This window comes from Camelus ferus, chromosome 2, assembly GCF_009834535.1.
Source record: "Camelus ferus isolate YT-003-E chromosome 2, BCGSAC_Cfer_1.0, whole genome shotgun sequence".
In the NCBI taxonomy this organism is placed as follows: domain Eukaryota; kingdom Metazoa; phylum Chordata; class Mammalia; order Artiodactyla; family Camelidae; genus Camelus; species Camelus ferus.
In genome coordinates this window covers 49,357,125-49,384,249 of record NC_045697.1, presented here as the reverse complement: position 1 = coordinate 49,384,249, position 27,125 = coordinate 49,357,125, and the positions used below count along the sequence as shown (strand labels likewise).

The window sequence follows — 27,125 nt, the reverse complement described above, 5'->3', positions numbered from 1 at the left end:
CTGATACCAAAGAAAATCACTTTAATATTTGGTGGCTTTCTTCTTGGGCTTCTATTATTCCCCATTTTCTTACATGTGTAATTTTAATAGTATAAATATATTTTGTTCTCATTCACAGTAAGTAATTCCTGTTATAAACATTTTAATGGCTGCACAGTATTCCATCATGTGGATAAATCACATTTATTTAACCACTTCCAGACCGACAAAACATCAAAAGCAGAATCTGTAGAAAGAAGTAAAATTACCACATAAGGAATGCCCTATACAAATATACAGTATTTAAACAGTACAGAATTAGCTATGCTCTCTGTTCTTGCTTCCATATCAAATGCTCTGTAACAGGAGGGAAAATGTCATTTTCTTATAAAAGATAAAAAGCTCCATCTCAGTGTCTTACCTTCCTATTCAAGATTTTAAAAAAATCTCATAAAATATTCTCAAAATATGTAAGCAGTAGTTAACTTTTAGTTTCACTTTTATACAATAAAGGATGTCACTTGGAAGAACTGTATTGTCACTTGGTAGAATAGTTTCAAAATGTGTTTATCTAAAATAGTCTGAACATAAACCTGCTGGTCAATACTGAGTTGCCATGTAACACTCTATACAGATCATAAATTTTCAAAGAATTAGGATATGAGATAATGAAAACAAAATTTATATTAATCGTAACCTTTAAAAATTATACCAACTTTTTATTTTTTAATGGAGGTACTGGGACTGAACCCAGGACCTCGTGCATGCTGAGCACACGCTCTGCCACTGAGCTATACCACCAACCTCCATACCAACTTTTAAACCCTAACTTTTCTCTTGTTATTCAGGAATTTATCTCCTACTGCAGCCCTGTTCATCATACGTATCAGTGTGTTAGTGAGTGGGCATTTCACCCTTCTGCCAGCTAAACTGCCCCTTCCTCAGGATGCCCCTAGCCCTGTACTGTGCCTTTTTTGATAGTTCTGTAAGTGGATTTTTAAAAAAATAGTCATTTTGTACGTCTGTTTCCTTCACTGGATTACAAATTTCTATACAGCATGATCACTGTGTTTGCAACATGGTAAGCATTCAATATACATTTTCATATTTCAAACTAGTACCCCCAAAATGTATAAGGGGTAAAACAAATATCTGTAGTAACTGCAATTGTTGTTTCAAGTAAATTAAGCAAAATATAAAATAAAAACTTAATAGACATTCAATCTTTGATGAGAAATTTGCTACTCTGTGGCAAACACCACGCTAAGTGCTTATAAACACTGGTTCACACCCAATCGATGAGGTAGGCGGTATGTCATTTACAGAGAAAAGACTGACAGTTAGGAGTTATATGAGGTGTTCAAATACCTGTTGAGGAGCTACATACTGGGCACTGGACTAGTACTGGGGACAGAGCACAGAACAGACTCTGTCTTCTCTGGAGCACATTTTCTGGAGGAACTTGCTGAGAACATATAAATAATGTATCAGCATTCTAGATATATACATTACTTTATATACATTATAAGCTTGGACAATGTGAGTTCATCCCTGAAATGGCCCCATTCTCAGTGTTGATAAAAATTTAAGACTAAAAAGCTGAAGCTCAAACCCTGTGACTTCGTCAAGGTAAAAGTCACCCTGAAAGGTCACTGTGCCTTTGCTGGCAGTATCTAACCTTGTGAGGCTCTGACTCCAAATTCAGAGTAAACAGAAGATATTCTCAAGAGAAGATTTATAAAACAATAAAAGGAATCAGATGGGAATAAGATACTATGGGATTAAAGAAATAAAAGTTAAGACTATAGCTTTTCAAGCCAGATATTTAGCTTGCATATAAACTTCAGTTATGAGTCGGGTGAAACCACAGTAGAAAAACAGAAGTCAGAACAAAGAATGGACTCTGGCCTCTTGGCAGCTAAGGGGTGGGAAAGTCTAGGGGAAGGACAAAAGTTCCACGCACTATCACAATTCACACAGCAAAGTTACGGACCCTAGCTGCTAGGCCATTTTGAATTTAATTACCTCTGTCTGAACCTATACATGTAAGGAGATACCCAGTTCAAAAATGACCAAAAAAAAAAAAAAACCAGTTGCTAGTCTGAGATTCACATCTGCACCTGACACTTCCTGTGAAACGCTGAAGTTGCTGGGGACTGAGGCCTCCTCTCCCTAGGTAGGGCAGTGCAATTTAATCATTAAACCTCAAGGTCTTCACAACTAATTCCCAGTGGTACGGGGTGTCTTAGGGAAAGCTACAAAGTTTCATTCAAATAAAACTGAAGTTGAACTCAGAAAGTGAGAAGATGCTAGAAAAGGAACAAGAAAAGTCATTTTAGAAGATGCTGAGTAGACAGAAAATTGCCTTTTACTCTCATTTGAAGCAGTTTTCCCAACTACCACAATATATTATCCAAGAAATCTGAGACAAGGCACCAAACTATTTCCAAATGCAACAACTTACAAACAGACTGACCACAGCTCTCACGTCCCCTGAAATCTCCTCAAGCATGCCAGGGGAAGGGAGACAACACACACCACTCAGCACACAGAGCACCTATTTGACATAAGAAACCTTTTATTGAGACAAGGGAAATAGTGGGCTGAACATTTTACAGGGTGAAGAAAGGCAGAGGAAACCAATCTGATTTCTTTTTCCTCTATGGAAGAGTGGGCAGCCCAAATGATGAACTTAAGTCACCCCAACATTACTACTTATACGTAAGGCAATTTAAAAAGCAAGGTCTTAACCAAAAAGCCTGTAGCTAGAATTAAAAAAATATGTCTTTTGGATAAGACTAAAAATGCTAAATTGTCTATCCAAAATCTGTACAGCAGGGACCTGTTTTCAGCAGGAAAGCCTATTTACAAGTAAGATCCTCTTACTCTTGTAACATTGTCCTGTTTTAAGAGAATACATAACCCCCATCCCCTGCAGAGTTAGTCCATAAGGTGTCTGTGACCCCACAGAAACATGGCCCTATCTCTACTAGAGAGCTATTTATACTGCACTGTAAATACACATATACACACCTGCCTCGCGCCTCATCCCACAAATAGGCTATAAATGCCTTGAGTGAGGAATTCTGGTTCATTATATCTTCAGTGACAATTAATAGGCACTCTCTCTCTCTCTCTATATATATATCCTTTTTGGGGCATGAATACTAAATGAAAATCACTTTACACCACCATTTACTATTTCACTTCAAACCATTAGCCATCTCTAAAATAAGAACACCAAAAGCTACCAAGTTTACTGTGGTTTTCACAATACAGTGTTTCTGGATTTTTAATGTAAACAAACATTCTTAGTTTACTAATTTTCAGAGTAATGACACAAATTTAGCATCCTCCGTGGAATGGAAAATTTGCTTGGAAGTTACTTCATTCTTTTTCTCTTTTTCAAGAGTGCATCTCGTAGCGCCAGCTGGAAGATAAAGAAAAAAATACCTAAGCATGATCTAGAGAAAAAGACCACAGGACCAATGTTCAAAGTGAATCTATGAACATCCTTACAAAGTTTTACAGTTCCCCCCAAAAAGAGAATATTAAATAAAAGTTTATGAAGAATAAACCCACATTAGAAAAAGAAGATAACCAAGGCCAATGTACACATCTTAGGTGTGTGATGGATATTAATTATTCTATTAATTCCCAAGCATCCACCACTCTCTGAGCCCTAGAAACTTCAAAGCATTTTGGGGGTGGAGGGTGGAAGCTGCCTGGCTCTTCATCTAAATATTCAAACTTTTTTTTAGTTACTGAGTCCTTGCCTTCAGCTCAGATCTGGGACTTTGTATGTTTTTGTAGACAGGCAGAATAACTGCAACACTTATGGTAGAGAAAAATTAACAAGTTCATCTTAACCTAATTTGTGTGGCCTAGAAGGTATTTCTCAGACTCATCTATCTATGTCTTATTTTCTCATCTGTAAAGTCAGTTTAATCACAGTATCTGCTCATACTGTTATATACTGATCAAATGAATTAAAAGATGGAAAGCTGTAGAACATTTAAACCATGTGGTAAGAATCATATATTAGCTAATACTGTTTTATAACCCGGGTTACATGGATTTAATTCTACTTATTTGTGACAAAGCACAGGCTACTCTCCCCCATCCATCAGTTCCCTTTCCCCTTCACAGTCTACCACCCGAACATAAGGAAGATATATACTCCCTCCTCTTCCTTTATCTTCTAAAAATCTTCACTGCAAAGTCCTCCTCTCTTTTTCTCCTATTGTGTGCTTTACTTTCCTCCTCTAGTCTTTTTGGAGACACTCTATAGTTGCACCATCCAATACAGTAGCCCTAGCTACACGTGGCTGCTGAGCACTGAAATGTGGCCAGTGCAAGCTGAGATGTGCCACAAGGGTAAGACACGCTGGATTTCAAGTAGCTTAAAAACAGGAATGTAAGATATCTCATTTAATAATTTTGATACTGATTAGACATTGAATCGATACTACTTTGGACATACTGGGTTAATAAAATATTTTACTGAAATTAATTTCACCTCTTTTTGCTTTTTAATTTTATTTATTTTTAGAATATTAATAAATTTATATATTTATTTTTGGTGGAGGGAGGCAATTAGGTTTATTTATATTTATTTATTTATTCATTCATTTAACGGAGGTGCTACAGATTGAACCCAGGACCTCGTGCATGCTAAGCACGCACTCTACCACTGAGCTATGCCCTCCCCATTCTTTTTACCTTTTTACTTAAAAATTATATATGTGGTTCTCATTATATTTCTACTGGACAGTGTTGGTCTACAGTGAAGAAGAGAACAGAGAAAATTAGGAACCTAAAGTCAAGTTTTACAGTGAAGAGAACTTGAAGAAGATATAGGGCAAGGAAACATACATAGACATTCTGATAAATGGCAAGAAAACTGGAGAAGGAAAAAGCACTCTTGAACCAACAAGTGCACATAACCAATGAACTCTTAACTTCCTATTAAATAAAAAATTCTTTTATCTTTTAGAGAAGTGTAACTCAAGAAGTGCTGACAGGAACAAAGCAAAGCTTCTCTACCAAGCCAACAAAAGCATGCCTAAAATTAGAGGAAGTAGTGGGTGAAGGAACACCTCTAGCTAAAATGTAGTGAAGTCACTAAAAACTCAAAATGAAGCAAGGCCTACCGACTGTGTGAGTACTATTTCCTCAATTGTCAAAATCTTACAAAGGACAGGGGAAGGATAAATTAACGAATTTAATCAGTTCTACTAGGAATTTAAATTGAATTGGCAAAATTCAGACTATTTAAAATCTTAAATGGCACCTCTCCTTTCACCTCAACTTTCAACAACTTCTATGCAAAATGCTTTATTACTTACATAATGTTGTTCAACAGTTGAGAACTAGAAAGATTAAACAGAGAGGTAGACTTTAAGCGGCACCTTCATTCAGCTCACACTGACTTGGTTCCCACACAGACAGAACATCACCCTGGAGAGCTGGCTGTTACACTTAGGCCTGGCAGGCTCGTCCTTGGCTAGCCATTTAGGAACACTGGTTCAGAAAGTGGCACTACTTTACCCTTGACCTGATTTCCTAGAGAGTCTTCAGAATACGTTTAGACTTAAACGCTGGTACGTTCCCAGTAGAGGAAGATATAAAAGCACAAATTTGTTTCGCTACAATGAATTATGAAATAAGCAAACCAACAGAGCAGCCCAGGAATACCCATCAAAGACTAAAAATGGATAAAATAAAATCTCAAAGGCCTGCAAACAAAATGGCTTTGCAAAAGGGCACATATAGGAAGGATCATGCCAACAACAGAACTGTTTGGTTTGTACCCCTTTCCTGAAACTGTTTCTGAGATATTACCACTTATTATTATTGCTTTTTGGAAAAAAGTACCAGGCAGATAATAGGCACGCAAAAATTATTCTTCAGTTAGTTTTCCTATTATATTTCATAGATGCAACGTCAAGAGAATTTTAGCATAGGAATGGACCTTAGAGACCATCTAGCTTACACTCCTTTATTTACAGAGGAGGAAAAATGGGCTCCCTTTGGTCAAACAGCTCAGTCTCAACCAAGTCAGGTCTAGGATTTACCTGACTGTTTTCCATCTCTCCATGCTCTCCAATTATGCTCCCCATTAACCATAAGACTCACATAATACAAGGTCTTAGAAGGCACAACTCCACTCAAATGCAGGGAAACATTAGAATGACAATGCTACTCTACCCAGACAAGCTTCAAGTTGAACTCACCTGCTTTTCTCGGAAGGAACGCTTAGTTTTTGACCGGACGCTATGACTGTACCGCATCATCATAAAATTCTTCTGTTTTTTCTTCTCCTTATTTGTGGAACTGGAAAATGGATTCATTTTGGTCTTCTTCCTCACAAATTCTTTTCGGTCTGTTCTGCCAGCCTATCAGCATACACACAAATACCACTTCAGGAGTTATCTCATCAACATACACATCTCCTCTGTGCCAGGAGCTCTACTGGATGCTAAGGGCACTAAAGGGGGTGGAACAAAGTCCTTGCTCCCGAGCAACTCAGTTCAGTCCAGGGGAGAAATGACCATGATGTATCATAATAGGGCAAGGAGAGCTCAGTGGAAGAAAGGGTTTTAGTTCAGCCTGGTGAGGTCGGAGGAGCCTCCGAGAAAGGGAGACCCAGGAGCTGTTTTTTTTTTTGCAGGATGCAGGCCTTCCTGGTTGGGGGAAGGAGGGCAAAGGTAGAGCACTTCAGGAAGTAGGAATAGTATATGCAAAAGTGCGGTGAAGAAAGGACATGGGTTTTCAAACTTATCTAAAGTTTAAGCTTCAGTACAAACGGAAAACAGAGGGTGATGTGGAGCCCGTTTGGAATGGTGCCTGAAACAAGTGAAGGTAGAGAAAATGAAGCTGGAAATGTAGCCAGGTTAAAAATCATGAACAGCAACAGTAATTGCCACAGGCAGACTCCAGCTGTCTCTGGCTTTTCTTGAATGAGTGTAAATACCCTTGGGCTTGTCTAACAGCTCTGATAATTGTCCTGAGTCCCCGGTACCAAGCACACATAGCAGTGTCTTCTGCACGCTACAGCTTGTCCTGGACGGTGGTTACATGGCTATCAAGTTGTTACAACTCACCTAACTGAACCCCTCACATCTCTGCCTTTGATGCTACATTAATTACACCTTTATCTAAAATGTAAGCATAAAATCCTGCAGTTCTGGGCCTAGGTGAGTTATGGGTCATACTTCACTTTATTTGCTTTCTGTTTGAAGATCTAGGGAACGACAGGCCTCACTCACCATTGCGGTTGCCAGCCTCGTCTCCTTGTCGGACTTTGGCTTCTTGTGAAGGCGTTCAATGTCCCGAAGAGAAAGTAACTCACCCCTGGGGTGAAGAAAACAACACAGTATGAAGCAAGGGCGGAAGTTCCTTCCCTAATACTCTCACTATCGTGTGAGCTGACTAAAGAGCTGGGGTTCGTGCTGTTTTACCTGGACTCCTCGTCACTGTCTATTTCAATATACTTCCTCTTTTGTGCCTTCCCGGGGGCAGCATCGAGTTCTTTCCTCATTTGGGCCATTCGGATTTTCTGGAAGTCTTCCTGACTTAAAACTCGGCTAGTGCTGACGGCTGCGGCTTTGGCTTTCCGCTCCTCCAGGGGCAAGCTGTTCAGCTTCTCGGACTTAAAGCGCACGACATTGGCTTAAACGGCTTGTGGCTCCAGTGAGAGCGAAGCCCCCCCCCCAACACTTGGAACAGGAAACATCAGGACTTACGATTTCTTTCTGTTCTTCATCCGAGGAATGGTGCACATCAACCCACTCGCCATCGGCATCTTCCTCCTCACTGAGACTGGCACTTTCCCACCCATCTGTGTGAAAAGAGCTCACCATTAGCACCCCACTTTATGTCACGTGCTCACCGTGCACTGAAGAAATCAAGTGAAAAAAAATTTAGGTAATGAACCTCAAACAGATGCTCTATTCACCAAGGACTGAGCGATATTATTGTTAACTAAGCCACATCAATTTTACTTACTCAAGGCATGGAGAATAAGCACTGACCAAATACCTACCATGAGCTATAACTTTACAATCTTTTTCTAACCGTCAGGACTCAAGAGGAACAGCCTCTGGAGTTCAGTAACCAGCCTGAGACTGCACTGCCAGAAATGCAGCCCATACGGAAATGACAAGAATCATGTCTGACTCTACAGCCCACGCTCCTTCCACCAAACCGCGACCATCAAAACTGCACCTGTTTATTCATACTGGCCACACAGCAAGCATCTAACTTGTCTAAGTATATTTACACATTTGAGAAATTGGTGAGAAACAAGTCATTTAGAGAACCAAGATAGAAGATTTTGGTTGTGCAAGAACCCTGCAGACACCTCAATAAGGAGGTATTAGAGCCTTCCTAATGGAGCCACCACAGTAAGCTTTAAAAACCAAGGATACCTGCAGTCTCTCAGAGGATGCCCACATTCTGGAAGACAGTGTTCCAGCTCTTAGGTATGGCGTACACAACCACTCATGACAAGGCCCCAAATCTAGTCTCATAGCTTGCTACGCATCACCTTGTATCCCACATGCTAACAGTTTCCTAAACTCCTCAGGACTTTGCTCACAGTTTGCATGGGAAGTTTCCACTACTCTACCATTGTTCGCCATTCATTCTAAATACAGCCCATGGGTCACCATTTCCTTGAAGCCTTTTTTGAACCTCTGAGGTGGACCTGACACCTCTCCAGCCCTTATGACCCACTTTGCGTAAATCCTGTTAATGCTTTATTAGCTACTTATGAAAGACCCTCAAGGGCAGGAACCATATCATTCATCTTTGCTTTGACAATGGTTGACACATAGCTAATGCTAACGAAAGCTCTGTTGAAATAATGAATCAACAAACAGGAAGATAGGACCCTAGCAACCAATGCAACAAAAGCGAACCCTGGAAATCGGAATGGAGTTCCTCAAGCATTCTTCAACAAGTTCCCAAGTATTCTCCTTCAACAGGAGAGTTCTGAAGGATTGCCAAGGATTAATCTTCATGACTTTTTTCTAGTCAACAAACAAAAACCCATTATCTTTCCCAAGTGTCATACAGCATGTCCTTGATAACAGGCAGTCGCCATGTAGGACCTGAAAAGGCATGTCCTACATGAGAACATAAGTTCCCTCAGAGCAGGAACCATGCCCATTTGACTCAATGCTGGCAACAGTGTCTGGCACGCAGTCATTACTCAGTAAATATCTGCTGAATGAGTGTTCAAACAGCATAAACACTTCAAGACCAATACAGAACTAGTAGGGGTGATTTTGTCCAGGATAATGTTGAAATAAAAATGAACCTTCATTGTCTTCAGCATTTTCTTCTTCTTTTTCAACTTCCAGAATTTCTGCTCCTGGAATGTAATCTTTAGTGTCTAGTTCTCCATATTCTTGCACTCTTGCTTCTACAGAGGCCTCTGTAGGCTTACCCTAAAGGAAAGGAATTAGTTTTCAGTAAGGTGCTTAGTTTGCAAAACACTGTTCATGAAAAGGATTCTGTAGGATTATGAATTTAGAGGGAGAATCACAAAAAATGGGAGCAAGCAAATGACAAAAATAATCCACTATGTCTTGAGTCAAAGTAAATCCCCCAGCCACAACTCTGCCCACTGTTTTCTTCTGATCCAGATAAGGAAACTTCGATATTTTAAGTCTCAAGATCACCATCTCTCTTTCCGCTACATACATACATCTCTCTTCCTGCCCAACTTGAAAGAGGTAGTAACTGGGTAGGGAATAGCCTGTTTAGTTCCGGCATCGGCTACTGACTTGAAAGAGCCTGACAGGTCTCTGAGATTCAGCCATCATCAAAGAGCATATACCAACTACAAAATACTTAAGCAACAGCATTCAACCAATTTTATTCTGAGCTTGAAGAAGAAAACTACACGTATCACCAATACTCCTAATGGAAGCAACAGAAATAGTAAAATGCAAATTGTAGGAAATTACTCTCACTGTCTGAGACCAAACCCTTGATCAACATATGTATGCTTCACCTACCCGGAGTTTCTTCTGCAACATCTGAGGGTTTAGTGTTCGGAAGAGCTGAATCAAAGTTCTAGCGGACATCGTCACATCTGGGAAATAACACCTTTAATTAGAAATGTCAAAGCAAAGAATCTATTGAGGTAAAAATGAGTTATTCTATACTATTTTACCCACTAAGAACAACACACCACTTACTCTTATCTTTGTGTGATTTATACTGAGTCAGGTCTTGGAGAAGTTCTTCACTCATGGCTAGAGGACATCGAGCTGTTATCTCTTTTATAGCATTGATTCTAGAAAAGGAAACAATGAATTAAAAAAACCAAAACAGTAGTTTCATGTGGTTCAGCCCAAGAAGGTTTCCTAAAAAGACTAAATCAAAAGGAATGTACATTGGTTTTATAGGGCTTAGGTCTCTAAAATTACAGCATGGTAGAGAGTGTGAGGGTGGGGAGCCTCAGAGGGCTTTGATTCCAGACAGTTCACTGCTACTTCCTCTACTAGTTGAATAAGGAACAGTGTCATCCCAGTACAGTGCAGGCCTCCCTCAGAGGCATTGCAGGTTCAGTTCCAGACCATTGCAATAAAGTGAGTCACACAAATTTTTAGTTTCCCAGTGTGTACAGAAGTTATATTTAAACTATACGGTAGTGTATTAAGTGTGCAATAGCATTATGTCTTAAAAAAGTACATATCTTAATTAAAAGATACTTTATTGCTAAAAAATGCTAACCTTCATCTTGAGTAAGTCAGAATCTTTTTGCTGGTGGAGAGTTTGAAATAATGTGAGAATTACCAAAATGTTACACAAAGACATGAAGTAAGCAAATTCGCTTACAGACTTGTTGCACACAAGGTTGCCACGAATCTTTTATTTGTTAAAAAATAAAAACAAACAAACAAATGAAAAAATGCAGTATCTGTGAAGAGCAATAAAACAAAGTGCAATAAAATGAGGTATGCCTGTAAATGATAGCAGCATTAATTCACCAGCTCTACGGGAGACGGTACTAGGTCAAATAAGGAAAAGCTAAAAGTCTTTAGAGCTGTTATCCCAGCAATACTTTCCTAGGGAGATAAAAAGCGGCTGTTAAGCATTCTACTTAGTTATTAGGACAGATTAGATAATCCTTAAACCAGTTCTCACACTCATTAAGTGTTTCTGAATTAATCCAAAGGGCTACTGAACTGCCTTTGGGATTAAAGAGTGATTCAATAACAAATCATTTGTTCCAGGGAAAAATGGATTCAGGGTAGGAGACAGGAGAAAAAAACATTGAGACTGCCACACAAGCATTCATTTAAAGAGTAAAGTTAGTATTAAAAAAAAAACCCCAAAAACCCAAAACATTGATTAGAAGGACAAATATCTTTTCTCTGGTTCCCCCATCAAAATTGTGACCAATAAATTAAAAACACATCTTCTGAGGAAGATTGAAGTATATTTTAAACTGCTTTTCCAGAGAGCACATTATAGCTGAAATTTTACATCTTGGTAATGTAAGGCAAACCCAGTATATTAAAGCCACATCCACTGCCTCCAGGCACACTTACATACCCTACTGTCATGACTTCCCCGGAGTTCTTGTCGGTAACAAAATTGTTGGCCACAGTCATGAGTACTGACTGGATGATCTGAATGGGAGTAAAAGAAGAAATGAGCACAGGTATACTGTCCACACCGACTCAAAACACTTGAGGACAAAGGCACAATAGACTACTATGGTAGAAAAACAGCCCTCCATCTTCAGTGGAAGGATCAAGACTGAGGAAGACAGACAGAAAACTACTCCTCTTTGAGTTTCAGCCTTCTTCTTGGCTATCTTTAGATTAAATTCAACTCTCTTTTAATATGAGCTTTCAATCTGGATTTTAAAATTTCTTTGACCTAGGAAAATCCAATGCTGTTTTAATCAAAGGGATTATCAGCTTTGAAAAATGATCACTACATATTTACCAATATTCTTGCCTTCCCCACCATAAAATTTGGCAATAAAACCAGAATTCCCAACAATTTGTCCAAAACAAACTTCACTTTTTGTAGTAAATTTTTTTTGCTTCTAAAACTAAATGTCTACGTGTATCTTCTTAAGAGTTAGTGTCTGTTTTACTCAGTTTAAAAAAGGCAGGGAGAAAAGTAACCTCAGTGGAACCCAGTGGAACCCAGTAACTCAGTGGAAAAGCCACTATGATACAGTTAGTGGCACTGCTAATCATGCACCAGATCCAAACAGAAGTAAGGTTTACAAGTTCTCACCTCCGGAGGGACTAAGTGATGAGATGCTTGCGCAGCAAACAGAAGGATCTTTGTTACTTCTAAACATGTAAGAGATCAGAAGGGTCATAGTCAGTCTATTGCCCTGCTTCTCAGGACTACAGCAAACACGGCAAGCACACGCTACTGCTGCTTACTCTGCCTGGAACACCCAGCCCTCAGATGCCTGCACAGCTCACTCCCTCGCTGCCTTCAGTCCCTGCTCAGTTGCTGCCTTATCAAAGTGTCTTTCCTTACCACATAATCTAAAATAGAACCCACCCCAGCACTCCCTATTGCCCTTACTTTGCTTCCTTTTTCCTCAAAATACTTATCTTCACCTGAACATATTATATACAGCACTCTCTGTACCTCCCTCTAGAATGTAAGCTCTATGAAGGTAAGGACGTTACTTTGTGTTCACTGGTGTCTAATGCAGTGCCCATACTAGAAATCACTGAATAAATACAAACACAGAAACATACCCTCCCTTCAAAGGGGCAGTAGATATAAAGAACAAGGCCTCTGGCAAAATAAAGAAGTGAGGTGAAGCCTAACTTGTCGTTAATTTGCTTAGTGACTTGGGTCTTTCTTTTATGCTGTTTTTAATTAAGAATACAAATGAGAGCAGTAAGATGAAATCTTGCTATCCATTACAAAGATACAGTAAAAGGACAAAATTCCTTTTTAGAATTTTCCACATGAGTATTTGTGGTATCACAAAAAGACTTGCTTTGAGAAACTGGTTTTTTATTTTGTGCCACTCCCTACCCCTCAATAACTTTCTCAAGTTGATGAGCAGAACAACTACCTCATGGCAGACTATGGAAAGAAAACACACAGATTTGTTGTCTTGGAAATAGAACACACTTCCTCCTAACTCCTGTCTTTAATAATTCTAGAACAAGACTCCGGGAGGTTGTTATTACCCCAAAGCCATGAAAGGAACATGGCAAGTGGGAGGCTTACCTCTTTGGTGGGGCTGCAGGAACCTCTGCACAAAGGGGTAGAAGTTGAAGAGAAAAAGCTGTGGCAAGAAGAATGCACTGACTTTAATATTCATGTAGCTAGGCTGTAGAGTTTAATTTCCCCCTAATGCAATTATATCACCACATTCAACTGAGTAGGAATAGTTTTTTTACTTTTTTTTTCTCCAACAAGCATTCATGCCCCAGGGTGAATCTATGTTCTGATTAACCAAGGAAAGGAAGGCTATGTTGCTATTATTATGTCAAGAAAGAAGGAGTGTATGCAGAATAAACAAGGTGGGAAAAAAGGCAACCAAAATGCAACATCCTTCCACTTTTAAAATTGGTATGGCTGCAAAATCAACTTTTTACTCTTCAAAGATAAAGAGGACTACAGGAAGGAACAGCATTGCTATTAAAGCTCAAAGGAAGGGACAAAAGAGTAATTCAAATCTGAATAGCATCTAGTATAATCTGATCACCAAAAAACCCAGACATCTGGTTTTATTATTGGATACCAGTCCAACTACATTGGAGGAATTACTCTGAGCAATTATCCTGAGCTCCATATGTTAGACACAAAGCACTCACATTCTGGAACCTACCTAAATAAAGGTGACAAGGACCTAGTTATTAAAGCCTTCAAGAAGAGGTACTTTGAAGATGGCCTGGTCTTTTTCAAAGTTCATCACGTGAGAATGAATTTTTTATTTTTCTACTTTAGCCACAGAGCAAAACCAGGGCTAAAGAAGTAAAAGGGAAGATGTGGGGTCAATATAAAGGTGGATGTTCAATTGTGGTCAGCTGTGAAACTGTGGTATCATTTCCATCAAGACACACTTAAATTACAAATCAAACATAAATTTTAAAAAATACAAATTTTGTTTTCCTATGGAGCTCAAATTCAGGTATGACTTGAAATTGCTACACAAATGTAACAAGAATTGACCTGGTAATCCTGCTTTAAAACTGCAGCTCATGGAGAAAAAGCAATTTAATCACTAAAATGTTAAGTTTTTCTTAGAGAAAAGGAACAAATGCTTTCACTCGTGTCTACTTTCATTTTTACCTTGATATATGTCTACATTATTTTATTTTCAGTAAAGAAGCCTGTTTTCTTGTTTTATTTTTTTATTTAAGAAAAACTTTTTGAAGAAAGCAACACATTCAGTGATGCTCAGAACAGCACTAGACACAAGAGCAGAATGATAGTGATTAACCCTAAGAGTCATTTCTTTACGGCCTGAATTCTTGGAATCTCTCCTTTTCAACTATGGCAGTTAGTCTAAGAGTATGTGTGAAGTTTCCATATGTATACACCATATATTTATATATAATACCACCAAGGAGCTCTGGCAATCTAACTGAACATAAAATGAATGACCAGAGAATACAGCTTTGCTAACACGACAATCGCCTGCTAGAGTAGTGTGGAAGTCAGGAAAACCATGATGGGGTGAATTGAGAATGTAGTAATAGTCAATAAAAATATCTGGGTTATGATGGCTCAGAAAAATGTGTATGTCAAACACAGTTACATAAAAAGTAGAACACAAAATAGTCTGACCATAAACTGAACACACGTAGAATTTAACATCCGTACTTACTGATAAGAAAACAAAGTGATTAAAAAAAATAGCTATTTTCAGAGTGAAAGATTTTATCCTTCTGTAAATTGTATAGGTTTAAATGGTTTAGAGGGATACTTCTGCTCTCTTAGTGGCTTTTCTTTTAACCAAGAATAATTTTATTTCTAATATTCACCAAGAGAAACATAATGTAATCCAAACCTCGTGAATTCCCACCAATCTGGAGATGAGGTTCATGAGCATCATCTTCACTTCAAACCTCTCCTTAGAGGTCTCGAGCTGCTTCAGTAGCTTCTCTGCAAAATCTGGAAAAGAGGGTATCGCATAAGTACACTGTGGGCCCATGGTCTGTACAACATCATCTAACAGGTGTAGAGAAAGGCAGTAGTTTGATCACTGACTCTGGTATGGCTGTACCTGAAATCACTCTGCGGAACCAGGCTGGTAAAAAATAGCATGACAGAAGGTGAAAAGATTCACACACAGGTGAATAACCTTCAGTGATGCCCAAAGTTAAGTCTTACGGATGCTGAATATTTTTAGCATCCACATCCTGATTGATTCTTTGACAAATGTTCCACTTAACAGTTCTCTAGGGCCTTGCTTCCCAAAGTGTGGTCTGCAGAACACCAGTAGTTCTCCACCTGTTAACGTGTTAGAAATACTGAACCTCAGGACCCAGTCCCAGACCTACTGAATCAGAATATGTACTTTACCAAGATCCAAAGGTGATCTGTACGTTCCTCAAAGTTTGAAAAACACTGACCTAGAGGAGGGGTCAACAAACTTGCTGTACACTGGAGTACAGAGAGCATTTAAAAGCCCCAGTGCCCAGCCATACCTCATACTGACTAATCAGCCTCTGGGGATAACAGGACCCAAGTACCAGTATAGTTTTATAAATTCCCTAAGTGATTCCAATGTGCACTCTAGTTTGAGAACTAGTGTTCTAGAATAGGGTTCCCGAACTTTTGGTTTACAAAGACCAATTAAAAAAAAAAAAAAAAAAAAGAACAACAAAAGACTGTCAATTTTTTACTTGGTTAAGTACAATTGACCACTATTGTGTTATTAAAGACAAGAATTGCAAAGAGAGTTGTTCCTCTACATTTTTCTTATTTTACTGTGGACTGGGAATCACTGCTTCAGAACATAATTCTCTAGGCTACAACCAACTAGTAACAACCAAGCATTTGTTGACTGTTAAAGTGCCAAGGATTTTATATTCCCTGGTAACCTTGAAGGAAGGAAACTATTTAGGTAGACAAAGCCAACAAGGAACTTGGAAAGTCATAATTATAGTACCTTGGGGATCATGAATCAAGTGAATAGCTGAAAAGTTGAACACCTCTGGCTTTCTCTTCTTCTTTTGTTTCTGAAAGAAAGGGAGAGCAAACATTTACATTCTGAATTACAGTGATGAGGCCCTTGGGACTAAATGTGCTAATGTGCTCAAGGTTGTTATCAAGTCCACTACACTATTTAAAAAGAAAAAAAAAAAATCTTTGTTCCAAAAACCTTTCTTTCAACTGGAAGAACTAAAGGAAGTTTTTGTCTTTTAAGATTAAACCTTAGGAATTTAGCATCTGTGAGACTTAAAGGAATTTGGAAATAGAAACATTAAAAAACACACAAGGGCCAAATTAATGATTTTCAAATAATCATTACAAAACACAAATGTACTTCATTTGCACACTCTTCTGAAAAGACATGTCTAGCAAAGATACCCTAATACAGGCTATTGTGACCAAAACAAATGAAAGATGAATTTAATCAAAATAATTCATTCAAGTCAGATTTTGCTACAGCTGAAAACAACTATCTAAAAAATTAGTGCTGGGGGTGGGGGTTTAGCTCAGTGGTATAGCATGTGCTCTTAGCATGTACAAGGTCCTGGGTTCAATCCCTAGCACCACCATAAAAATTTAAAAATATTAAAATAAAAGATTAGTACTTAAAAATTCACCACACGTTTCTAAATCTTTCAAAAATGCTATTTTCTTTTTTTTAAATTCTTAAAGGCATTGGCTAAAACCCACATATTCTGTGTTCTAATGATTCCTACCTCATTTCCCAGGTACAAATCTCACCTTGAGCACTTTCATAGCCTTTTCCAACTTTTTCTTGTTTTTGGAGCTTTTCTTCCCTGTGGCGTACTGCACTAGCAGGTCTCTTGCTGTTGGTCCTTCATCCTAAAGAAGAAATAACTTTGTAAAACTGTAAACAAGGAAAATCTACACAGAAAAAAGAGAGTAATCCTTTCAATCACTTCTTTGTATTATACTCTTTGTATGCAACTATTAAAAATAAACGCAGCTTTAAAAATTCAAAAAAAATTTGCCCAATGTGCATGAATAGGTGCATACAAAGATTTTCACTGCAGCACTGATTCTTGTTTTTATATTTTGCTTTTAGCTTATTGAAGTACAACACCCAGACAGAATGTAACTTTGTTTTTATTTGAAAAAAGAAACTGGAAATAATTATTTATCAAGAGGAAAATGCTTAAACTATAGTACACTTGTATTTTATGGAACCTAAAGAAATGAGGTAGATCTATACGTACTAATAGAAGAATATCTAAATGCATTGGTACATCTATATATGTCATCACAAAGAAAGCAGGTTGCAAAATAATACATATATTATTTATATATATTTCAAAGACCCACATAAGGCAATATGTGCACACATCCATATATAAATGCATGGGAAACGAAATGGTTATCTATGAAGGAACTGGGAAGTGGAAATAAGAAAAGATCAAGAAAACTTTTATTGCATCTATAGTATCTGAAATTTTTTATAATAACGTATTATTCATACATTATTTAATAAAGTAATAACATAACAAATTAAAAGATGTTATTCCATACTCCAGTATCTTGTTACCAAAATGCTAAAATGGAAAGGGTTTTTTTCAAATTTCTTTTTAATCTTAATAAAAATATTTTTAATAAAGAAAATTTCATGACATCATAAATCCTGATTTTTCCTTTTAAAGATGCTTTACTACTCTTCTTCCTTCCTCTACTCTCAACTTCCATGACGTTGACACTCTACCACAAAAACATGGCAGCAGTAATTAGTAAGTTTATATAGTAAGATACAGGTATAGCTTTAGCACTAGGAACAAGGCTGAATTAATCTAAGTTTTATTAGTTATCTAACCAATCTTACTGAACTTACGTGATAAATTCTGAGTAGAATAAAATCTCAGCATGGCAGAACTCAATAAAGGATAAAGGTAGCATCTAAGATAGCAGGTAAGTTGCTTTCTAACTTGAACAGTCATGGCTTTTACAATCTGTACTGAGAACACAAAAATAAAACCTGATAAACTGCAAAGTTCAGAAGTATCTTTGGTTAAACTAACCTCAGATTCTGAGTCACTGTCCTGTTTCTCCTCTTCATCTTTCCCAAGAAAGAATGTCAAAGCAGCAACTAGTATCTAAAGGCCGATTCAAACAAAGTCAATTACTCATCCCAGCTGACAACAAAGAATACTTCTGTCTACATTTTACACATGCATATGAACTAGGATTGAAGGGGAAGAAAAAAAAAAACAAGAGTGGTGGGATTTGAGCTCACTTTTCTTAGCCAGGCTCTACATAGTTATTCTTCAAGTAGGCAGTTAAGGAACTTCTACATCTCTCACAAGAATAATGGTACTATAGCCCTTCTAAAAGTCAAACATGCTCTTAAATTTCTTTCAGCTGTGTCTGAACCTGATAAAAGAATAGTTAAAAATCACAGGAAAAAACAAACAGTAAGGCTATCGTTTAATACAAAGAATTTTTAAAAACTCATAATTTGTTTGACTCCTCTAAAACACAGGTAAACCAGGGAAGCAGTCTGAGTGCACAGAGAGCATGACTAAAGGCAAACAGTATGTCTGCACACCACCTCCTCCTCGCACAGCCATCTCCTTCACCTGCTAGTGGGAGAAGCAGACCACTCACAGACCGCGCCACCGCCCAGCCCCACAGGCGCTCACCTTGGTGACCTTAGAGAAACAAGCTGTTGTGATCACATTGACAGTTTTGGCATCATTCCTGGGGAAAGACAGTTGAGTGTTTCAAAGTAAATTTTTGTTCTACTGTATTTGATAGCATAGACAATGGCATAAAATAAACAGTATAGTAAATATTGCTGACATGTTAAAATTCATAGCTCGTAATATTTCAAAAAACCATGGGTTGCTAAATAGTCAGCCACAGGTGAACATTTTAGTTCAATTTTAGCCCAGTCTTGCATCAGAAAATCATGCAGCCATTAAGATGGATTTCTTTTGAATAATTTTTAATGTCCTACAAACCTACTCAAGATAACTGGAAAAAAAACCAAAATGAAAACCTACAATATAGCAAAATTCCAACCACATTTTAAAATTCACTTTAAAGAAAAGACAGGAGGAGATATAAAATATTAACTGTGCATGTATCTAGGTGGTAGGACTATCAATAACTAAAAAAACTTTTTCTCCAAATTTTCTGTTGCAAAGAATACTACTTTTATATTAAAAAAATTAGTGAGTAAGAAAAGCAAGAGACATCAGTTGGGAGCACTGTACCAACAAACCAAATTTTATGAAACATGATAATTTACATACATAGAAAAAATTGACTTGAAAATCTCCAAAAAAGCAGAGAAGAGCCCAGATTTCAGAGTCAGACAGATCTGGGTTTGAATTTCAACTGTGACTTTTATTGGCTACTAAACATAAGCTCATGAACCTATAGGTTTCATTACCTATAAGATGGAAATAATCCCAAATAGCTGCATTACACTGTTCTGAAGGTTGAGCGAGGTAAGGCAAAGTGCAAGTGCTCAAGAAATGGTAGCCAATGTTGTTAGCCACTTGGATTGCCTCTGTATTTTTTACTTCCAACTTAATTCAGACAGGGATGTTAAAGAGCTCAGGATCAAGAAAAATCATTGTGTATGTGCTCTGCAGTAATTACAAATGAATAAAGGACTATTTCTTGAGACAAGTACATATATATTACCAGATGTTTCTTCTGTAGAGCTCAATCATCACATCCAGAGATATCTTGGCTGCAGTCGCATTGCTGTCTCTTAACATGGTGTACATGAAATTCTGTAACACCTGGAAAAAAAAGAGAATGAAGACTTAATACATTGATGGCACAATGCTGCAAACATGAAAAACAAAAGGGTACTTACTATATTCACTTTATTGTTCTTGTGTTTTGCATTTATATTCTTGATATCAGTCACAATATGAGTATATAAAGTCTGAGGAAAAGAAACAGAAACATACACGTGTTTACCAACATTTCTAACCTTGCTCAACTTGGCGAAAAGTACAAATGTACAGGAGGATTTAATTTTACCCACTTTTCATTCTATCACAAAAGAGACCAAAAACGAATAAAACAAGTAAAACAGAAAGAAGCAGCTAAAGCAAAAAGAAAGTTACCCTCAAAAGGTTATAAACATGGAGTTACCATATGATCCAACAATTTCACTCCCAGTTATATACCCAGGAGAAATGAAAATATATTTCTAACCAATGTTCATACAAATATTTGTAACAGTATTACTCATAATAGCCAAAAAATGAAAACCCCAAAAGCCATTAACTTATGCATGAATAAACAAAATGTAGTATAACCAATGAAATATTTTTTAAAAATTTATTTTTTATTGAAGTATAGTTGATTTACAATGTTTCAGGTGTACAGTGAAGTGATAGTCATATATATATTTTTTTCAGATTCTTTTCCATTATAGGTCATTACAAGACATTGAATATAGTTTCTGTGCTATACAGTAGGTCATTATTGTTTATCTATCTTATATATAGTAGTGTATATCTGTTAATTCCAAATTCCTAATTTATCTCTTCTCCCCTTTCCCCTGTGGTAACCATAAATGTTTTCTATGTCTGTGAGTCTATTTCTGTTTTGTAAATAAGTTCATTTGTATCATCTTTTTGATTCCACATGTTAGTGATATAAGATATACAGACGATGAAATATTATTTGACAACAAAAAGTAATGAAGTACTGACACGTGCTACAATATGGATGAAACGTGAAAACATTACACTACGTGAAGGAAGCCAGTCACCAAAAAATCACATATTATATGATTCCCTTTACATGAAATATCCCAAGTAGGCAAATCTAGAGAGATCAAAAGTACAGTGGTGGTGGCCCAGGGCTGGGATAGATGAAAGGATGGAAATTAACTGCTAATGGGAATGGGGTTTTTTTCAAGGTGCTATAAACGTTCGAAAACTGACTGTGGTGATGGTTGCAAAACTCTGTGAATATACTAAAAACCACTGAATTGTACACTTTAAATGGATGAATTATATGTGAATTATAACTCAATAAAACTTAAAAAAAAAAAAAAAGAAGAAAGAAAGAAAGTCGCTCCATTTACCAAGCCCCTAACTGCAGGCGAGACAATACTGGAATTTATACAAATATCACTGTACCCAGAATATGCTCCTCTGGATCACTTTTATTCCACAAGTCAGACCAAGAAGTACAACTGCTAAAATCAAATAGTTATAGTCTCTTAATACTTTGGGGAAAAAAATTAAGTTAATGAATGTATACTTAAGTTTCTCTTTCTTAAATTTCTTTCATAAACCTTTAGCTTCTGGTCTTATCTATATAAGCAAACACAGTCATAGGGAAATATTATAACAAAAAAAGTCAGTTTTTGGAGGGAGACAATGGGAGTGATTATAGCCATGCTCTGATTTAGCTTTAGCTAGTCAGTACATGCAGTGGAAAAGGGCAGCCAGGCTTCCTGGGCATATGTTCCTGCCTCACCACTCAGAAGCTGAGCGATCCTGGGCACATTATTCTCTCTGTGCCCCAGCCTTTTCATCTACAAAATAATAATAATAAACCCTACCTCACAGCGCTTTGTGGGTAAACAAATAAATCCATAAAATGCTCTGAGAATGGTAACCTGGCAAAAAGTAAGCACTCAATAAATGTTAGCTATTGCCACCATACTGCATGCACATAATGGTCAATTTTTTTCCTATTTCTATGTATCCAATAATATGAAGCAACAAGAAGTTAAGAGACTCCAAACTCTACAAGTTTTATGTCACTGCAAGGAAGACTGAGATACAGGGGAGGAAAAAAAGCAATTTTGTTTTTTACCTTTCGCAGAAGCTTATCGTGACAACGCAGAAGTTCAAAGAAGAGTTCCAGCAAACTTGATGGATCGATGAGATTCTTATTTCTCAGCAAAATCAAAGCTTTGCAAAATGTCTCAGGAAGGAAAAGAAAACATACCATAAGATAATAATAAAGGTAAGATGAGAAAATGGAGCAAGTATATCCTGGAAGTGCTTAATCACTTCCACTGATGAGGCACTACTCTAGGCACTGGAACAGAACAGCCTTTGCCCTCATGGACCTTACACGGGGGTGGAGCAAACAAGGGGACAGACAAGCAGGTAAGCATATGTCTCACATTCAAATCTGTCACTAGGTAACATAATTGATACCTGGTGACTGAGGGAGGGCTCCTTTACACAGGGAGGTCAAGGAAGGGTCAACATATGATAAAATTCTAGTGATCAATGAATCCACAGAGATAAGAAAGGTGGGTAACAATAATATAACACACTAATTTGGAATAATCAATCTGAATCGGTGACCTCACAAGGCATTCTTCTGAAGTACTGTTGGTAGTAAGAATGGCCCAACAGCAGCCAGAGCGCTCTTGCTTACCATTAATTTTCCTAAGTACCCTTAGCCCCCAAAATGTTGACCTCTAATAGTATTCTCTATTAGATGGAACAAGTAATCCTTGGAGAATAGTTGATTTCAACTCTTGGGGCAGAAAGTGAGAAAGGATTTGGAACTACTTCTGCCAGGATGCAAGGATGCTTTCAAGATGCGAGGTTGCTTTCAAACACAACAGGGGCCTTGCTAAAAGGACTGGCCAAGTAGTGACAATTTGCACATAAAACATAAAAATAAAAATAGTAATGCTTAAAAAAGAAATGGATAAAAAGTGCATAAAAAGGTAGTTACATCAAAGAAAGAGAAGTAAGAAAATTTCATGTTATTGACTTTGTTAAGTAAATGTTAACATAATTGGGCATTTTGTTTCTTCTGGAGAAATATAGCCTGTGTATATCTACGTAAGCAAGAAAGAGTGAACAAAATTTGGGAATGATTCAACAAGTCCTGGAAAAATAGCAAATATGCTAGGAAGAAAGAAAGTCCAGCAGTTGATAAGGATTGGTGGTTATCACAATAGCTAATTAAAAAGTGGATCCACCACTGTGTTCTAAATGATTCCTCTAAAGAGGAATGCTAATGACACAGACTCAATCCCTTGTTTCCTAGCAATTTAAGTATTTTTAAAAACCTACTAATCATCATAAAACACTACAAAGAAATATATACATATTTATTTAATAATGCCAGCAGATTATAATTTGGTTGGGTACTCTTAGCACACAAAACTTAAAAAAAAAAACAAACCTAATTATTACTTGGAAAGACACTAAGTCTCTACACTAAAAATCTCAAGTCCATATGATCCCCAAAGACTGGAAAATTTCCATGTCATAAGTGAAATTCTTCTGTAACAGTTCAAGTTTGAAGTCTCTTAGGCTGTGCTGCCAGGTCCTGTGTCCCAACTGAGTCAATCAGAGACTCCAACCTCGGCTCTTATGAGATGGTATTCTTTTTCTTTTGGGCCTAATCAAATTAATAAAATCCTAGAGAAGTACAAAAGTAGAAGAATTACAGAAAGCCTGGGAAAATATAAGAATAAGAAACAAAGTTGAATCTATATACTCAGCATTTTTACAAGTTTTGGTGTAGGATATTAGTATGTTTTGTGTTCTTAATATTTGTGTAGTTCTACCAGCTGTAAAGGTGTTTGAAAAGCTAATGTATGAAAATTTGAAAATGCCTTAGGTTGGGTGCACTAGAAGCAGAGCCCATTTCATTACAGTGGTTTGTTCAGGGTGCGTCCTCTTCTCAAAGGGAAGTGAAGGAAGCAGGATAGGGAAGAGAAAAGCTGAGCATCGATGCATCCTTGGCTGGAGACTAGCTTTAGTCTGATCACAGAGAAGCCCTGGGGAATAAACTGCAACACAAAGTTGGACCCACCCTGGGAGAAGGGGCTGGGCTTTTGAAACTCTTGGTCAGTCAGATACCACGTATGGGCAGGAGGGCCACTTCCCAGGTGCTAGGGCTCCCATTTAGCTGAACATGGTGCTTCAGAGAAAGGGCAGCTGGGGGCCGTTAGCAGCCAACATCCCCCGCAAGTAGGAGAAATGCAAGCACTGGCCAGGACCCAGTATCAACCACTATGGTAACTGTTTAAATGCTCAAACTGGCTACTTAATGGATAAGTGTATAAATTAAACATTATAAAACCTGTAACTTGTAATTAGGGTTCTTCATGCATGTGAGATCTGAAGGATGACAAGGAATCACCTATTGTAAAGAGGGAAAGGCGCATCCTGGCAGGGTGAGCATGCCTGCAGAATAGAGAGATGAGAGAGAGGAGTGGAGCAGAAAAGGAGATAAGGTTAAAAACACAGGCAGGAAGAAGATCATGTAGGGACTTACATGCCAAGTTAACAAGTCTGACTTTTATTCTAAGTGTAAAGAAGAAGCCACAGAAGGATTTTAAGGAAGGGGTGACACATTCTGATTTATTTTTTTAAAAAGATATTTAGCCAAGAGACTGTTCTCATGTAAACACATACTACATGAACACAGAGTAATTTATCAATCCAAGTATTGGTCCTACCATTCGAAGATCTGGATCCAAGACAGTGTGGTTGTAGGAGAGAAGATCTTTCAGCTCTTGAGGAAAGTTGCTTAAATGTTCTGGATAACAGTGACCAATCTGTAACAAAGCAAAGGCTCTTCTGAAGTTTTTCTTTCTCTCCTATAATTCATATGCACATATTTAGGATGTTCTGCAAAAGGAGAGTAAAAGGCTGTTTCAAAGAAGTAGATGGTTCCAAATCATCTTTCTCTTTTACATGCTAATTTCTCTGGCCCCTTTCATATTTCCACTAGTCTTAGCAAATTATGTGTGACATGATTTAGAATCTGCTTTTAGGATGAATTTGAAGAAAACAAATAGCTTGAAAGCTTTGTTCTGGTTGGCTCTGTGAAAAGCTCTAGTGACATCCTCTAACTCAACATAAGGAAAAAATAAAATTTGCAAAAAGGGAAAGTTACTTTTTTTTTTTTTAAATTAAGCTTCCACTCCCAAATGGAATGAGGTTGGGAATAAGTGGGAAAATATTCTGCAAGCTGTGTGTAACAACTGCTCTTTGTTCTACTCAAAGATTATTTTTCTTACCTGTGCCATAAACATCACCAGCTCTGCCAGTTCTTTACTGGGTTTGTTTGGTTGTAGTTTGAAAATCTCCACATTGGATCTGTAGTGATTATACTGCTGTAGAAACTGTAGAAAAATAAAATTTAAATTGATTACCTTCTATTATATGGCTTTCTCAGCACAGAATGAAAAATTACTCAGAAGCTTTTGATAGTGGCGCAGAGAAAAAACGGTGGCAAAGTCATGTAGAAATAGTTTCCCTTACCTGTGTTCTTCAAAACGAATTTTGAAAAGTATGAGTACATCATGGGTAATCTACAGACCCTTTCACTTAGAAATTTAGGTAGTATCATACAAAGAATAGAGAAACAAGAGTCAAAAACTCAGATCTGGCCCTATTCTGCCATTTACTATCTAAATGACCCCTCTTACATTGTCTATGTATCTAGAGCACCCACAGCTGCAGAAAAATACTGGGTTAGAAAATGTAAGTTATATCTCAAGTACACAAAGCTCTCCAGTCAAAATTCCCCTGTTCTTTTTAATAAGTAAATATTTTATTCTGGAGCTCCAGATGTGTTAACAGCCAAAAGCAACAGACATACAGAAATAATAATAGCTTCCACTTATCAGCACTTGCTATGTGTCAAACCCATCATGTACATTATCTCATTTAATTATGTTTAATCCTAACAACAATCCAGCAATTTAATGTTGGAACTCACCAGGCCTCAGTTCTATGCCCCACATGTACTCTCCACGCCTAGCCCAGTTTTAAACTCTGTGTGTGTGCGTGTGACAGAGAGAGAGAAACAGACAGACCCTCACTGTGAGAATGAGTAATTCTTTATGTTACCAGACCTAATTGGTTCACTGAACTCCAAATTCATATATTCAATTGCCTGTCTGACATGTCTATTTAGGTGTCTAAAGACATCTTAAAGTTAGCCTGGTCAAATATAACCCTTGATTTTCTCAACAAAACTGCTAGGCCTACCGCTTTCTCCAGGAGTAGGAGTCAAGAGAGAGACCTGGAGCCCCAACATGTTTCAGGCAACACCCTACCTCTCTTGGCTCCACAATACCGTCAATAAGTGAAGAGAGAGCCCCATAACTCAGTGTGCTCCCGGCAAGATCCTCACCCCGTCGGTTGAGAGGAATTCTAACATAAGATTCATTAAGTGTTACCGACTAGTTCAATAACTTAGGGGTTTCAGAAAAGGCTGAGAAACTTGTCTGGAAGTTGGAGAGTGGGGGCAGGCCATCTGTTTCTCTGCCTCTATGAGGTCGGGAGATAAACTCCAAAGCAAAATGAGATCTTCTAAAGGATGTTTCCATGGCAGCGGGGTCTACAGAGCAGCTAGAAAATCCAAAGGGGCAGATTTCCAAGAGGTGGGGAACGAACTCTGAAGCATGCCTCTTCCTTAATCCCTTTTCTCCTCTCGAGGAACCCCTAAACCTAACAGTTGAACACGCGGCAAGCCAGGATCCCAGCTCCACTCCACGCCTCCCTCCAGCCAGTGTCTCAACCTGCCGCGCCCCAGCCTCTATAGAGTTTCCGCGCCGCATTCCCACCTCCTCGATGTAGGCCGGCGGGTCCCGCTTGATCAGATTCTGTAACTGCGGCAGGTTGCTGGGAAGCTTGTTATTGTTTCTGCTAGACATGTTGGCTGCAAACTGGCTCCACGGCGAGCAGTTTTAAGAAAACCCACACCGCTGGCAACCCCCAGCCGTCTCAGCGTGGAATCGTGCTTCCGAGTATGGCCGGAAACTACGCATGGGTAACTCGGCGGGCGGCGCCATCTTAGTTCGTAAAGCGAGCTTGACTACGGGAGCCTCAAAGTGTCAAACTTACTCTCACTGCCGAAATGTTCTGGAACTCTTTAAACCAAATTCCCCCTCCGCCCCCCTCCCCCCCGCGGCTAAACAATGCTACTGCCTAGCGTTTCTGAAATAATCTGAACTGCAAAAACTTTTTTTCACACACATTAGTTTTTCA

General features: G+C 38.0%; 1 protein-coding gene across 2 annotated transcripts; it reads right to left on the bottom strand.

Moving 5' to 3' along the window:
- On the bottom strand, positions 1 to 26,937 carry SDAD1 (SDA1 domain containing 1). Of its 2 annotated transcripts, none has more exons than XM_006176318.3 (22): positions 26,702 to 26,937; positions 25,148 to 25,252; positions 24,584 to 24,682; positions 21,961 to 22,071; positions 19,994 to 20,065; positions 19,816 to 19,916; positions 18,804 to 18,861; positions 18,183 to 18,257; positions 16,897 to 16,998; positions 16,112 to 16,181; positions 15,008 to 15,111; positions 13,219 to 13,276; positions 12,253 to 12,311; positions 11,554 to 11,630; positions 10,191 to 10,288; positions 10,008 to 10,084; positions 9,305 to 9,434; positions 7,728 to 7,822; positions 7,443 to 7,633; positions 7,251 to 7,335; positions 6,216 to 6,377; positions 1 to 3,409 (listed from the first exon to the last, which is right to left on the bottom strand). In XM_006176318.3, exons 1-22 carry the CDS (start codon positions 26,789 to 26,791, stop codon positions 3,362 to 3,364), a joined length of 2,067 nt encoding a protein of 688 aa, XP_006176380.1. In that variant the 5' UTR covers positions 26,792 to 26,937; the 3' UTR covers positions 1 to 3,361. The 2 variants fall into 2 exon arrangements, with proteins under 2 accessions (XP_006176380.1, XP_032313710.1); XM_032457819.1 differs by having other exon boundaries at positions 24,584 to 24,755; positions 26,702 to 26,719.
- Between the last annotated feature and the right edge of the window lie 188 nt (positions 26,938 to 27,125).